The sequence below is a fragment of the Epinephelus fuscoguttatus genome, linkage group LG18 (genome assembly GCF_011397635.1).
Source record: "Epinephelus fuscoguttatus linkage group LG18, E.fuscoguttatus.final_Chr_v1".
NCBI classification, from domain to species: Eukaryota; Metazoa; Chordata; class Actinopteri; order Perciformes; family Serranidae; genus Epinephelus; species Epinephelus fuscoguttatus.
This window is the reverse complement of record NC_064769.1, coordinates 37,807,853-37,823,551: the sequence shown is the minus strand read 5'-3', so window position 1 is coordinate 37,823,551 and position 15,699 is coordinate 37,807,853. Positions and strand designations below refer to the sequence as shown.

General features: G+C 42.6%; 1 protein-coding gene across 1 annotated transcript in view; it reads right to left on the bottom strand.

The window, feature by feature from the left end:
- Nucleotides 1-15,699, bottom strand: part of ttc28 (tetratricopeptide repeat domain 28) — a 215,064-nt gene that overhangs the window by 89,547 nt on the left and 109,818 nt on the right. The window contains exon 3 of the mRNA XM_049604503.1: nt 15,443-15,590. Coding sequence (XP_049460460.1) covers nt 15,443-15,590 — 148 coding nt within the window. The remainder of the gene's footprint in view (nt 1-15,442; nt 15,591-15,699) is intronic.

Below are 15,699 nucleotides of genomic sequence, written 5' to 3'. Positions count from 1 at the left end.
CGTCCAATGGGATGATTTGAGAGGCGGTCCCTCTTTGGTGGTCATGACAACAATGGAGGAGAAACTGGTGGTAGCGGTTGTTGGATATCAAAGCAGTGAAAAGCATGCACATCCATAAACCAAATTGTGCAGGTGCTGAGCTCAAAAAGTGTGTGACTGGAACACTGAAGACAGCTCGCACACTGCAGGGCTCCTATTACATGAATTTAGTTCACCTCATGATAATAACGTTTCGAGCCTCCGCTCTTCATCAGATCTGATGAAGAGCAGTTGTTGGATACCCAGAGCTATACGGCCAGACAAAATCAGTGAAGTATGCCTTTAAGTTTGCACAACGGATGTCCTACGTGGTTTGTTTACATAAGTTTCATATTCAGTGTGGACATAGAGACGCTTTCTGTTAGGACATATTCTCAGAGGGAAATATTTTTACCAGACATTATGACAAGAACGATTTAAATATGTCAGACCTCAACAGATTTTCCTGGTCAAAAACCAGATAACAATAATCCTGAACGCAGCTTTGCAGATGATGAAGCTGCCTGCTGTGTGTGTGTGTGTGTGTGTGTGTGTGTGTGTGTGCGTGTCAAAGAGACAGAGGGGAAGAGAAAGTGGAAGGTGGACTATTGCACAATATTTCTGTAAGTTCTTAAAAACTTACTCCGGAAGCTGCTTTGTCACTTCATGACCTGCCAACCTGAACCCCGCAATATTTTCCAACAAGCTTACATGAACCACCCGATCTTCAGGTCCGATCGTGGGAGCCATGGGTTGTGGGTCGACCTATCCGTCATGACTGCTGAGGTGAGGCACGGGATAAACGGTGGTGGAAGAAGTATCCTTTAATTAAGTAAACATGCTTATATCACACTGTTAAGTTAAAGTTAAGTTAAAGTCCCACTGACTGTCACAGTGTGTGAAATTTGTTCTCTGCATTTGACCCATCCCCTGAGGGAGCGGTGAGTGGCAGTGGTGCCGCGCTCGGGAATCATGTGGTGATCTAACCACCCCATTTCCAACCCCTGATTAGGGCTGTCAACGAATATTCTAAATTCGAATTTAAATTCGAATTTGAAAAAAAACACCACACACCAACACAGCTGTCCTCTTTGCTTGACACATTCACTCGCGGCTCGCGCAGAAAATAGACCAGACGCCGAAACGATCGCTGCAGGGCGCGAGCCGGTCACGGTCCGGTGCCTTGAGGCTATTCGCAGCGCTTCCGCGGGCAGTGTGGCCACGGGTCAGAGAGGGGGGGCGAGCGAGAGGTCCGCGGTCGTTTATAACGTAATGTTATAGATAATTGTTTTATGTGTTTTAATGTGTAGGTATGTAAATGTTTTCAAAGACGTTTATGTTGAACTAAAAATACCTACAGGTAGTTATGTTTCATATACAAGTATGTTTCCTTGTATTAGTTTGCCCTCTTGTGGACATAATGGGGGAAAAAAAAATATTCGAATGGGTCGAACCTATGAGTTATTTTTACAAGGAATATTCAAACGTCATTTTTGAGCAATTTTGACAGCCCTACCCCTGATGATGAGTGCCAAGCAGGGATACCCAGAGCTATACGGCCAGACGACAGTCAGCAGGTTGTCAAACTGCCCCTGAGTCATGCAGTCTGGTGGGTTTGGTGACGGTGATTTCAGGGCTGTTTCTGGTTAAACAAAAAGGATCTTACTCCTTAACACAAAGCTCTATCTCTGTAGGGATCCTTTCATCATGTTGTCAGACACTTAACAATCTGAGCCTGTCAGTGACAAAAACAAACACTGATAGTGGACGTGCATTGACAGTGCACAAATGCCCCATGAGGTTACATTGCAGCCTGTTTCGCCACAACCTTCTGCAGCGCTCGTTCTCAATACCAGACAAGTTCCAAAAATAGTTGTCACTGTCAGGTGGGCCTCCTGCAGACTGATATTTTAGCAGTCATATAAGTTTAGTGCAGCTACACCGTGCGACATGGATCTAATAAACTTGGGTACAACATCAAGTTTGATGTACGCAGACTGTACGATGACAGTGCCTATTGAATCACAGACTACGACGTACATCTGTAAGAACCACTTAAGCACATATTAATATGTGGTAAAAATGTCTGTGTCGATATGACATATTATACAGGTTCTGATATCATTTAAGTTTGCACAGTTTCTGTATATTTTGAATAGTGTATAGGAGTGGATTTTCTTGGTACGATTATTGTCAGAGAAATAATCACGGTTTTATGATTATCACGATTATTAATTTCACACTATAAATGTGTAAAATCACATGAACACTCGTTATAGATCTTTAAGTTTCATTTATTTCCATGCCAACATAACAAAAATAATATAGCAACAAAGAAAAGTAACCAGAAAGTAGTGTGCGGACTCTACTTTCACTACATGCCTCTTTGTGATCCAGCAGTCTAAGTTTTTTCTAGGATGTGCATGTCTTTTTGTTCTCTTTAAATTACAATTACACAAATAAATTGAGAGCATATCTCGTGCAGTGTTAATAATAAATCAAACAGACATCGTGCTGGAAGGACAAGTCCAACATTTACTCAACACAGATGCAAGGAAGCAAAAGGAGGTAATACTAATGCTAAATGTCCACTGACCCAGGATCTTGAGAAGATATTACGTATATCTTCCACACTGCACGCTGACACTGAAACAGTCTGACAACTAAAAAAAAAAATATTTGAACTTGTAACAGTCGAATATATGAGATGTGCCTTTAACATGGTGTATACTGTGTTGCCTAGCAGCAACGTCATCAAGCAGCGCCTGTTATGATTTGAGTCTGTTGAGCGCACCCAACGCTGGTCGGACGTATACTTATGTGCTCCTGCTTCTTCTTTTATCTCTCAACACAACGGTGATGGTTTTAAGTACGTGTGGCGACTATTTTGTTCATGTATGAAAATATAGTAGCCGTACAACCGGGCTTGGTAAGCTTGGAGTGTTTATAAGTTGATGTAAAAATAAACGACGAGCATTTGTGAAATCCCGCACTTGTGTGGACGTGAGTTTCTGCCTGTCGTCTCACTCCAAAGAGCTACACGGACCCAAAACCATTATAGCCTCACGCTGTGTGCACACAAACTGCAAAACTATCCATCAAAAAAGTTTCTGAGACATGCCTTAGCTTGTCACGTTGCACTGTAAGCCCAACTCGTATCATAGCACTACGCCATTAATTGCAAATGACATGCTAACACGTAATTTTTAATTCAATGTTACATTAGATAAATTCAGATTGATGTATTTTAACCCAGTTATTGTGCATTTACCTTTCCTTGTGCATGTAAAACCGGGTGGTTGTCCCGCAGGTGTTTGGCCGCGACTTTTTTGCGGCATGTTTTACAAACTGGAAAGCCGTCGTCAACAATCACCCCTTGGTCATTTTGCGATAGCCTAAATGATCCCACACGGCTGACTTTATCCGTTTTTTGGGGGGGAATAAGTCTTCTTCATCCATACTTCATCACTCGGAGATGCCGCTTGTGTAACTTTGTTTTTGTTCCGTACGAGTTGCGCTGACCTACTGTATATGGTTCTGCGCCCCGGCATAATCTTTGGAGAGTGACGGTGTTGAGGAATCTTTACGAATAATTAACCGTGGCATTTAAAATCGCGGTTAATAGTGAAATCAAGTAATCGTGACATCCCTACAGATAACAGGAACAAGTTGTTTACGACAGGTATGGTGCTGTAAGTGTGCATGACAAAAGGAGATTGTGAATAACGTAGTGCATAAAGAGTGTAGTGTATAATAATGGGTGAGGATATAAAGAAATACGACATCGAGTGTGTAGTGGACAGTATCAGGACTTGGTTTGCCATTTTGTTTCTTTTTCGTAGTCTCAATAAACCCTGTTCACCTTTTTCCCCGTCTCATGTGAGTACTGTGGATCTTAGCTAAAGGAACAGGAACACGAGTCAAAACTGAGACACCTCACAGACGAAGTGGCTGAGGAACTTTGGTAGGTCTATAACATCCATTGTCGTCAATACGCAAGAACCAAACGTCATCAGCGCGCGTCATCCATTTACGCCGCTGTAGTGTAAGAGAAAGATGAAAACATGTTCAAGCCCTCGCTATAGCAAAATGTATGTGTCCAAAAAAGTCTTCAGAAGAGGAGGAGGAGGAGGAGAATATAGACGTGGTTGTGGCTAGGTTATTGGGGCCAACTTGGTCAATTTTGCAGCAAGAGCTCGATTCATTAGCATCTGCTAGCATTTAGCATTGTTGTGCTAATCAGTGCTTCATTTCATGCTGCATTTCTATCAGTTGGTTAGCAGACGTAGGTGGTAACAGCAGTCACACAGTGAGATGGTCATCCCAAATTTTTGACACTGTTAGAATTTTCTTTCACGTTGGTCATCTTTCATCTGCGACAGCCCAAAATCGCAGTGTATACTGAGCTTTGGTTGAAAAATACTGAAGTTACCCTTTAAATCGCAGTTCCTGACTTGTTGGGCTGTTCACAGAGAGAGAGCCTCCCCATTATATATTCTTAAAATGTCTCCTGACGTTTTGATTTATCAGAGCAAATGGTAAAAATGATTTAACATCCAATATTTACATCCACAATGCTGCTTTACTTGACATAATGGAAATGCTTTTAAACCTTATAATAATTCCAAAAATACAACACTTTGCACACGACTTGCAGGAGACCTGTTGGTATGGAGACGAGGCGTGCAGCTGTTGCACCGTCAGTAAATCATTTCTGGGTGATTGGAGGGAGAATTAGTGCTAATGTCTGGTCCTGAGGGGGTTACAGTGATGTAGAGCAGAGAGAGAACGGAGCTGTGACCTCGTCTGGATTTCACCATCACTGCTGCTGCTGCATTTCTGCTCAGCACTGAAACAACTTGTGTTCGAGCCAAAGAGTCTGGCGTGTGCACAAATACACAGCTCGTGTTTTACTGTGATTTGCATCAGACTGCTGTTTGAACAGCAGCTTGAACTGTTACATAAACTACCTGCACTTGACACAGAATTCGATGTTTGTAATACACACATTACTTATTTCAGTAAAGAGCACGATCTCCTGAACACAGTCTGCCTCCATTCCCTTAAAGGGATAGTTCAGATATTCTGAAGTGCGGTTGTATGAAGTACTTACACATAGTCAGTGTATCACCTACAGTAGATGGCAGATGGCATGCCCCCAGTTTGGAGAAGCAGACAGGAGTACCAACACATATTTTTAATCTAGTGAATCCGAGCTAATGTTTTTCACCCTTTAATACCTGACTGATTCCTTTCATGAACACAAGAAAAAGGCAATGAGCATCCTTACAATAACTGACCGAGAAATAAGGAAGGAATTAGTGGAAGTTAGAGGAAACTTTCTTGAAAAATAGTTTTAAAAAAGCAAAAATAATCAATGAAATGACTTGAAAAAAGTGGTAAATATAGATTTACATAGAGGAAAAGAAAGAGATATTTTTTTCTCTGATCTAATTTTAACAATATAAATAAATAAACTGTAATAAATAATTATTAATTATTAAACTTAATAATTATAATAACTAGAAATAAATATTCCTGTCCATTTTCTCCCTATTTTTTTTTTAATTTTCTAATAATTTTCCCCCTTTTCCAATTTTTTTTTTCCTTGTCACTTTTTGCAATCTTCTCCCAATTAGCAGGACATTTCTCGCAAATTTCTTGTTGCCTTTTTCATGCATTTTCTAAACAAATCAAAGCAATTTGCTCGGGTTTCAAAGGTTAAAATGCGAGTGAAAGGCGTTTAAATGCAGCACAAGAAAACTGCAATCTTTCCAGGTTTGAAAGGGTTAAAATCCAAAGGCACACAATAAGGCAAACTAACAAACTGATGGAGGCAGCGGTCGATCAGCAGCTCCTGTGTTCAGCAAGGTTAGATTATCAGTTTTTCTTAATGAAATCTGGAAATGTTATCACTTCAGTTCGCTTCCTGACAGAAAGGTAAAGCTGTGAAAATATTATACATACAGTACAGGCCAAAGAAATCGCAAGTTAACAGCAGCTCAGATCAGAGAGCAGATGAATGCCACACAGAGTTCTAGCAGCAGACCCATCTCTAGAATGAGTCCAAATTTGAGATCTTTGGTTCCAACCGCCGTGTCTTTGTGAGACGCAGAAAAGGTGAACGGATGGATTCCACATGCCTGGTTCCCACTGTGAAGCATGGAGGAGGAGGTGTGATGGTGTGGGGGTGTTTTGCTGGTGACACTGTTGGGGATTTATTCAAAATTGAAGGCACACTGAACCAGCATGGCTACCACAGCATCCTGCAGCGACATGCCATCCCATCCAGTTTGCGTTTAGTTGGACGATCATTTATTTTTCAACAGGACAATGACCCCAAACACACCTCCAGGCTGTGTAAGGGCTATTTGACCAAGAAGGAGAGTGATGGAGTGCTGCGGCAGATGACCTGGCCTCCACAGTCACCGGACCTGAACCCAATGGAGATGGTTTGGGGTGAGCTGGACCGCAGAGTGAAGGCAAAGGGGCCAACAAGTGCTAAACACCTCTGGGAACTCCTTCAAGACTGTTGGAAAACCATTTCAGGTGACTACCTCTTGAAGCTCATGGAGAGAATGCCAAGAGTGTGCAAAGCAGTAATCAGAGCAAAGGGTGGCTATTTTGAAGAAACTAGAATATAAAACATGTTTTCAGTTATTTCACCTTTTTTTGTTAAGTACATAACTCCACATGTGTTCATTCATAGTTTTGATGCCTTCAGTGAGAATCTACAATGTAAATAGTCATGAAAATAAAGAAAACGCATTGAATGAGAAGGTGTGTCCAAACTTTTGGCCTGTACTGTATAGCGGACACTAATACTGATATTTGTAGGTGGCTAAAATACATTTTCCAGCTGCCTCCGTCCACAGCAGTACACTGCTCAGCTCCTGTGAACGTACTCCTTTTGCTTGTCTATGGGAGCCCATTTTGACCGATGGGGGGAAAAAGAAAAAATCTAGAATTACCACCCCGTGGTTGTATGACTCCGCCCACCAGTCCACTCTGTGGTTGTATGACTCCGCCCACCAGTCCACCCTGTGGTTGTATGACTCCGCCCACCAGTCCAGTGTCTCTGACAGTCTCCATCCATGTCAGTGAAAACATGGATGCTTCACACACAGAAGATCTATACAATCAGCACAGTTTCAAGATTAGAGTCACCAATTCAGTATCTGACCAAATGTCTCCCCTTCTGTTCCTGAGATATGACGTTAAAACATGATGATGTCACAGTCACGCTGACCTTTGACCTTTTGACCTTCATTATTTTATCCTGTTAGACATTTGTGTCAAGTTTTATTACAATAAGCGTATTAATTCTTGAGTTATGGCCAAAACATATTGTGTAACGTCACACTGACCTTGAGCTTTGACCTTCAAACACAAAATTCTCATCAGTTTAGTTTAATTTATTTTGGCCATTTTCCAACTTATAAAACTCAAATACACTGGTAGATAGACAATAAAAAACATTTAGTTAATGCCCCCTTTTTTTAGCATTTATTCTTCAGTCCAAGCGGACGTTTGTGCCAAACTTAAAGAAATTCCCTCAAGGCTTTCTTAAAGTTACAATGTGTAATTTACGTGGTTGTTTATTAGCAAATATCAACTACTGCTTTCATAAATATATATTTACTAAAGCGTAATGCAATTCACATACAAATGGAAGCTTTCTCATAGGCTTAGAATGATTCCTCTGTATATACACAGGCAGGGCGCGCTCTGCTGCAGGCTGCCATCTTGCGTCGCCATATTTGAATACAGTGGCTGAAAGGGATATACGCGCTTCGCCTTTCACGTTTACCTAGAACTTGCCGTCACTGGAGACGGTTAAGGTGAAGATCAATCCGGGGCGCTTCTGCGTGAACCCGCTTTGTACTTTTATGATTCTGTCGCACTTTAAATGGAGGACGACACACGTTTTGCCCCGTAAGAGGGAAACCACGCCAGCAAATAAAAGAAAAAGAACAGATAAGCGAGGACGGGACAAAACGCGAGTGAATATCGGCGTTGCTTATTCCAGGTGGAAAGAACTCCTGAAGGAGAAGGATTTCACGAGGGATGCGGAGGTCGCCTGCTTTCTGCTAGACAGGTAATTCAGCTACTTTTTCCTTTCGTCTAAGTTCGAGTGACGGCTACGTTTATGTAAAGGGTTGGGAAAAAAAAAGCCATTGTAATAAGTGAAAGAAAAACTGACCCCCCTCTATTATTTTTTTTTTCATGTATTTTGACATATAAATGATTTCTTTATTAATTAGTTCATCAGAGACATGAGTCAGTCCCTCTTAACATTTAGGATAAATGTTGCTGCTATTTTCTTGCGACAGTAGGTGTCGCTGTATGACCAGGCACAGTAGGGGACAGACAAGCCTGTGTGGTCATGTGATCGGCAGAATAAACATGGTGCTCGAGTTGATCGCAGATGAATAATTTGTTTCTGTGCCTTACTGCTTCACAGGTGTGTTAAATGTGGTTTAGGCAACCTGAAATGATTTAACACATGAAGTAGATGTTAGATAAATATTCTGACAGGCTTATGGCTGATATAAAAAAAAACACTTAAAGGCCGTGTTGGTCTACTGTTTTATGTAAAGTGTATTGTTCATGCTAGCTCCTATTGTCCACTATCTAGCGCAAACGGCTACATTTTGTCAGTGTGGAAAGAATACTTGTGGTTTGTTTGGCACATACCTCGAAGGTACAAAAATACAAGACACTATGAGTATTACATTTTGGTAAAAAGTATTTGGTTTTGAGTTCATGAGGTTTTTTTTGAAACTACAGTGAAGTTGTGGCAGTTTGTGGGCCATTAGAGGTTGTAGAGACACCACGTGGTTTTGCCTCAACATAAACAGAAGAATTTCAAGAGTAGAGGGAAATATATGTATAATGTTAATGTTTTTATTGTGTCATTATCCTTATGTATTTGAATTGCAAATATGCAGTGGTATTCAACATACAGTACATACAAGCATTTCTGATGCTACATTACTGGCACTTGGACAATTTACTTTCACATAGATGGACAGTAAAGTATATTGCTGAGTATTTTGCTGCCAGTTTGAATGTTTGTTGATATGTACATTATGTGACTGGAATATAACTGTTGATGCAAGCAGTGAATGAAGGCACAGAATACATTATGAGGTAAAATGTTTATTTTTGATACAGAAATATGTTTTGGTTAAAAGAGTTGTTATTAAATTTGAAGAATATTTTTGTAATGGATTTTTGGTTGTGTCAAGGCAGAATAAACATGGCGCTCGAGTTGATCGCAGATGAATAATTTGTCTCTGTTCCTTACTGCTTCACAGACCTCCCAGGACTGTGTGGCAAAAATAGCTACTGGCCCAGGTACCCCCTGGGCTAGAGGCCGGTAACATTTACGTGCTAACGTTATCCTAGCCTTGGCTAACGTTATCCCAGAGCTGCAGCTAAATGGTTAGCCTAGCCTACAGCCTAATCTGTTGATTCCTCTCGCGCTGCTGCGAAGGCTGCCGCCCTCTCCTCCTCCTCTTCCCTCTGGGTAGCCGAGACACACCTCTTCGCCTGGCCGTTCCTGCACCGCCTCTACCCCCTCGCCCCTTCCTCTCCCTGGTCTTCCTCCTCTCCCTCTTCCTCATCTCCCTGTGTCCTGTGGAAGAACACTCTGGAGACGCATATATTATAATCGTACCAACCTATATTTGCCACACTGTGCCGTGACTATCACATAAAACGTGTTATTTTACTGTGCTAATGTTTGCTCGTGTTACCAAAACAATTAGAAATAAAACACTCCTAACATATATCTCACAGATAACCTGTATCTCACTGGTAAGCTCTAACATATCGTAACATGGTTTAGATTCCTAAATATATATTCACCTCGTCGCTCCTGAAAAACTCGAAAAACTCTGCTGTCTGTGCAAGGCTTTTTGTCCTACGAGGCCACCGTCACTTACCCGATGGGAGGGGTGAGCGAGTGAGCGCTGCAATCTAGAGTTTGACCGCTGATGTCACTGTTACTCACCATTTTTATACACTGAGGCTTTAAGATGTCACATTCGCAAGAATGATACAGATATGGTCGCAGTGACCTTGAGCTTTGACCTGTGACCACCAAAAACTAATCAGTTCATTGTTGTGTCCAAGTGGACATTTGTGCCAAATTTGAAGAAAGTCCCTTGAGGCGTTCTTGAGATATCGTGTTCACAAGGACGGGATGGACAACCTGAAAATGTGACAAAATAATGAGACACTTTCTCAACATAATGACTTCGTATCATTTCTCATTATTCTGAGATATCTAGTCAGTATTTTCAGAAAGTTTCTCATTGTAATGACCTAAAGGGAACATTTATGTTTTTTTGATCACACTGGCAGAAATGGGCTTCCATACTTTTCCACACATGCGCACCAGGTGACGAAACAGCCAAACATCAGGTCATATTTAGCCGCACACTTTATGCAAATGAAACGAGCTGCAGCTGGTCTCAGCTTTAGTAAATTCCACGCTAAATTGAAAAATTGTAGTGATCTAAAATGTTGTGCCTCTCACGCTAACTCTCGGCAGCCTTAGTAAACATCCCCCAGTAAGACTTGGAAGGACTCCCTCTACTTTTTAACAACTTGCCTGGCTGATGCCCGACAGCACATCAGCCTGTAAAAAAGACATCAGCAGCCCCAGCAGCAGGCCGATAACCCCGAGGAGGCCCCCTCGTCCATGCTGTTAATACTGCAGCTCCCCCCTGTGCTTACTGAATATTGGCTTTCTCCATGGTCCAACATGTTGCCCTTCCTCCTGCTTACTCGAGCATGACAACTCCTGGTAACACTTGATACTGGGCATCTTAGCTCGCAGGCTTGCTTGCTTTGAAGCTTATGGGAGATGGAGTTTTGGAGGTTGCAGCCCCTGGACAGCAGAACAACCTCCCATAGTGGATCGGATCTGCACACTGAAGCTTTGTAGTTCAGATGAGACTGTCACACACTTTATGATGTTGCAGCTGATCACAACATGCTGTGATCACTATCAAAACCTGATAACACAGAGTGCATTCTTCTCACAGTGCTGCAGCTGCTTGTGAAAGCTTCACCTCAAAAACAGAGAAGCTTGTTGGGTCAGTTACCGCCGGCCTCGTGCTCAGTACACCCCGTCTGGATCGACACGCTCTGCCTCAAAGGGAAATATTGTGAATACTCAAACTAGATATGCTCTCCAGCGTGCGAGCAGATGCAAAATTCCACGTGCACAGACATTCGCTGGAGCTTGCCAAGTAGAAGGCTATTCCCAAGAAGCCTTGCTCTCATTCTGATACAGCTGAAGGGCAAAAACATAATCCTGTGCCAACTCTCGCCTGCAAACCATTCTTGATTGTATGCGCTCTTGCTTCATCTTCTTATGCTGTGGAGACCTGCACATTAAAGTGCACTGTGAACTGCGGGGTGGATAGATCAATGACACACGAGAATCTACCTTGTAAATATTTCATCGTGAGCCTCCTGAGAAGCAAATTCATGCTAATAAACAAAGCTAACCCTGCACTGTTCTCAGCTCTTTACATAAAGCGTGCTCGCAAGATTCTTGAATATGGAAATTCGGCCTCATCAGAAATGAGATTATCAGTAAATATAATGAGGGTTTCTCCTTCTTAAGTGTCTCTAAATATTAGACTGCTGCTAATCCAGCGTCCTGCCTCTTTGACCCTCTCCAGACTCATTAAGCAACTCCTTCTGATATTAGGATCCCATCTGCCCACTGTTATTGACACCCCTCTTTCCTCTGGAAACGTCCTGTCTGCATTTAAAGAAGCTGTAACAAAACCCCCGTCTGAAAACCTAACCTTCATCCTGACGTCCTCAACAATGAGAGACAAACTTAAAATGCCTATTACGTCTATAGTTCTCACACATCAGTAACAACTCAGTCAATTCAAGGGACAGTTCACCCAAAAATCTAAACTAAGTTTATCTCTTAGCTGAGTACTGTTTATCAGCCTAGATAGTTTTGGTGTGAGTTGCCGAGTGTTGGAGATATCGGCCGTGGAGATGTCTGCCATCTCTCCAGTATAATGGAACGAGATGACACTCAAGGAAGTGCCATCGATTTACCAGTCCATCTACGTCCCAACCCTCACCTATGGTCATGAGCTCTGGGTAGTGACCAAAAGAATGAGGTCATGAATACAAGCAGCCAAAATGAGTTTCCTCTGTAGGGTGTCCGGGCTCAGCCTTAGAGATAAGGGGAGGAGCTTGGACATCCGGAGGGAGCTCGGAGTAGAGCCGCTGCTCCTTCACCTTGAAAGGGGTCAGTTGAGGCATCTGATCAGGATCCTCCTGGGCGCCTCCTGTTAGAGGTGTTCTGGGCACGTCCCACTGGTAGGAGGCCCCGGGGCAGACCCAGAACACACTGTAGGGATTACATATCTCATCTGGTGTGGGAACACCTTGGGGTCCTCCAGGAGGAGCTGGAAAGCGTCACTGGGGAGAGGGATGTCTGGGGTGCTTTGCTCAGCCTGCTGAGCTCATGACCCGGCCTCGACTAAGTGGATGAAAATGGATGGATGGATGTCACTCAGCTTGTGGAGCTCAAAGCACCAAAAAATACATTTGAAAACTCAACAGCAATGTCTCTGTCCAGAAATCATGACCCGGTTATTCAAGATAATCCACAGACCTTGTTGTGAACAGTTTCATGTGGGAACTATTTTCTTTCTACCAAACTATACCCACCATCTGTATCACCACGCAGAACGAAGCATTTAAAATCTTAGGCAAAAGCCAAATTATGTTTGCTAAGATTTTCAGATAAACATTTGAAGAGTCTGAATTGTTTTTTGTTGTGTTAGCCAGTGTTGGGTAAGGGTTACTTTAAAAGTAATCAAAGTACGTTACTGCGTTACTTCTTAAAAAAGTAACCAGTTACTTTACTGCGTTACTCCCTCAGTAAAGTAACTCAATTACTTTAAAAGTACTTCCAACATTACTCCCCGAGAAAAGCAACTCAAGCCCTTTTGAAGTACTTTTGAGTATTCTACATTTCCTATTGGGCAATGGACCACAGGGCGCTAAGCTTACATTTTGTTGTCTCCAAAATTAAAGTTACGGACCACTTGCCCTTCACTGAGATCCAGTTCTCCCATCACAGCCGTCACTTTGACCAGTAGAAACACACAACGATCTGTTGCCGTAGACAACTGTAGCTATGACAACAACACCCCAGTGTTTTTAATATTTCCTCTAGGGATGTTACCACACAGAGTAAAAGGGGGAAATGATGGTGTGAAACAGCAGAGGCACTTTGTCAACCCGCTGAGTTAACGTTACTGTCATTAGCATCAAGCTAGCAAACAATGGTACATCCTCACGGTCGGACATAAAGTAATAACATCAACAAATAATGGCGGGGCTTTTACTCACCACAACTGCAGAGGCTCCCAGCTTCATTTGAAACAGACTACATTATAGACGCTCCGTTATTTATTAATCCCTCTGTGTGTTTATATTTTTACATTTTATCCGCTCCGTTGTCTTTGTAAAGTTAACACATCGCACCGTCATTTAAAACTCAACACTTGTTTCAAATTAAAAGCCCCTTATAACCTCGGCTGAGAGAATCCCTCCATTTTCTAAATAGGCTTTTACTCTGAAACATTTGTCAGAACTTCCTGTGGAAGATACAGTAGCTTGACAGTTTACATATGGCGCTTCACATGTAGCTCCTGCCATCTGCTGACGCTTTTAGGTGACTACAACAACATGTCGGCTGGCACATGAACAGACAGGGACTCAAATAATAGTGAAAATAATAAAAACAGGACAAGAATAACCCGATGACATCACACACGCCGTGAAAGACGACCGGGGATAATTGGTGAGTACCAGCGTGTAGCGTGTACCAGGCATAATGCAGGTCCTGAGTCTGAAATATGTCTGTCAGCGAGTCCTTCTCCACCTATTTAGACTCCACCGTAGACAACAACAGCATTTCTCCGACCGCGTAGCGAGCCACAAGCTCCGTGGCTTCTTTCAGACTGATAGGTTTAACGTTATCTCCGTTATTACAACCAAACGACAGCCGTTGCTGTTTCGGAGCTGAAGGACCAGCGTTCTACAAGTAACGGAAGTAACTGATGTCTTGTTTGAAAATGTACTTAAGTATTTGATTACTCAAACAGCAAACTAACACGTTAGGTTACTCGTTACTGCAAAAAATAATCAAAGTACTCTAACTCTCTTACTCTTACTTTGTAACGCGTTATACCCAACTCTGGTGTTAACAAAAGCAGTGTCATCCACCTTTGCTCACTACATCTTAGGGTGCTTTCACACCTAACTTGTTTGGTTCAGTTAAATAAACTTAGGTCTATTAGTGCAGTTAGTACGGTATGAAAGCTGTCATTCGAACCCTGGTGCAAACCAAATAACTGAACCAAGACCGCTCCAAAAGATGTACTCTTCTTCAACGTTTGCTTTACTTCCTGGATTTTTCCCACATGGAAATTCTGACCAATCAAGAGCAGCTTTCTCACACAAGGCATTTGATCTGGTCCTCTTGTAAATGCTGCCGTGAGAACACCAACCAACTCTAGGCAATTATACAACTTTGGAACAACATGAGTCCCTGATTCAGACCAGAGGAGACCACTCTAGGGCTGAGAGCAGCCTGAATGAATCAAAGGTGTAAAACTTCCGAATGTGTAATTGTGAAGAACGGAGAGTCTTCGGGGATCAGCCAAAGCCTGCAGAGGAAGTCTAAAGTCTCAATCTATTTGTTCTTATTTTCATATGAATGTCCTGAGAGCAGGGAGCGACCCAGACAGCACTGATATAGTAACCTGTCCCTGGGAACCCAGTGAAGCGCTGCCTCATGGATGATGCATCTCCTCACTCTCTGGCTGCAGTGTGAGTTTACACACGGATGAATGTGTCCGTCTGAGACACCAAACATCAGTGGCAGTGGATGTGAGCTCTGTCACCAGATTATAAAGAGGAAGATTCACCTGGCGTGGACACAGGTGCTCTTAGGATTCAGCGGTGGATGCTGATGACTCCGATCTCCCTGACACCCCGTCACTAGCTCACAGCTTTCAATTTCAGCTTTTATGTTTCTCTTTCTATTTTTTAGCTGACTTGCTTGTTTTATTTATTTCTACATCTCTTCTTTATGCGTCTCTTTTCTCCCTCTTTGTCACATCAAATGTGCATCCATTTCTCTGTGAGATCCAAATCATCAGAGGCATCTTTTTATATATAACACAACAAAAGGAAAGTGGTAACTTGCCAGTTTCCCCGGAGCATCACTCTCCTCTGCTACAACTTTCAAACACAAAGTTTAAGGAAGAATAGTCGAACAGATGAACGTATGAATCTGCCTCATGTTGTTGTGCAGAGAGTCAAGATGAACGAAGCAGAGAAAGAGGACAGACGAGCCTACCTCTGAGGGGCGATTTCATGGCAGCCTCCACCATGCCGACGAGCAGTTGGAGACTCTTGGGGTCCTGGGCGAGGCCGGAGGCGAATGCTGCCAGGGCGTCGGCATGACGACCCAGGTACTGAAGGGCAACCCCCTGACGAAAGTAGGCCTGCAGGAAGAAGAAAACGTAGACATCAACAGTTGAATGAGGTGAAACTTCTAACATATACAATCCATCTCACCATGAAACGTCTCCAGCTGATTACTTACATCAAGAA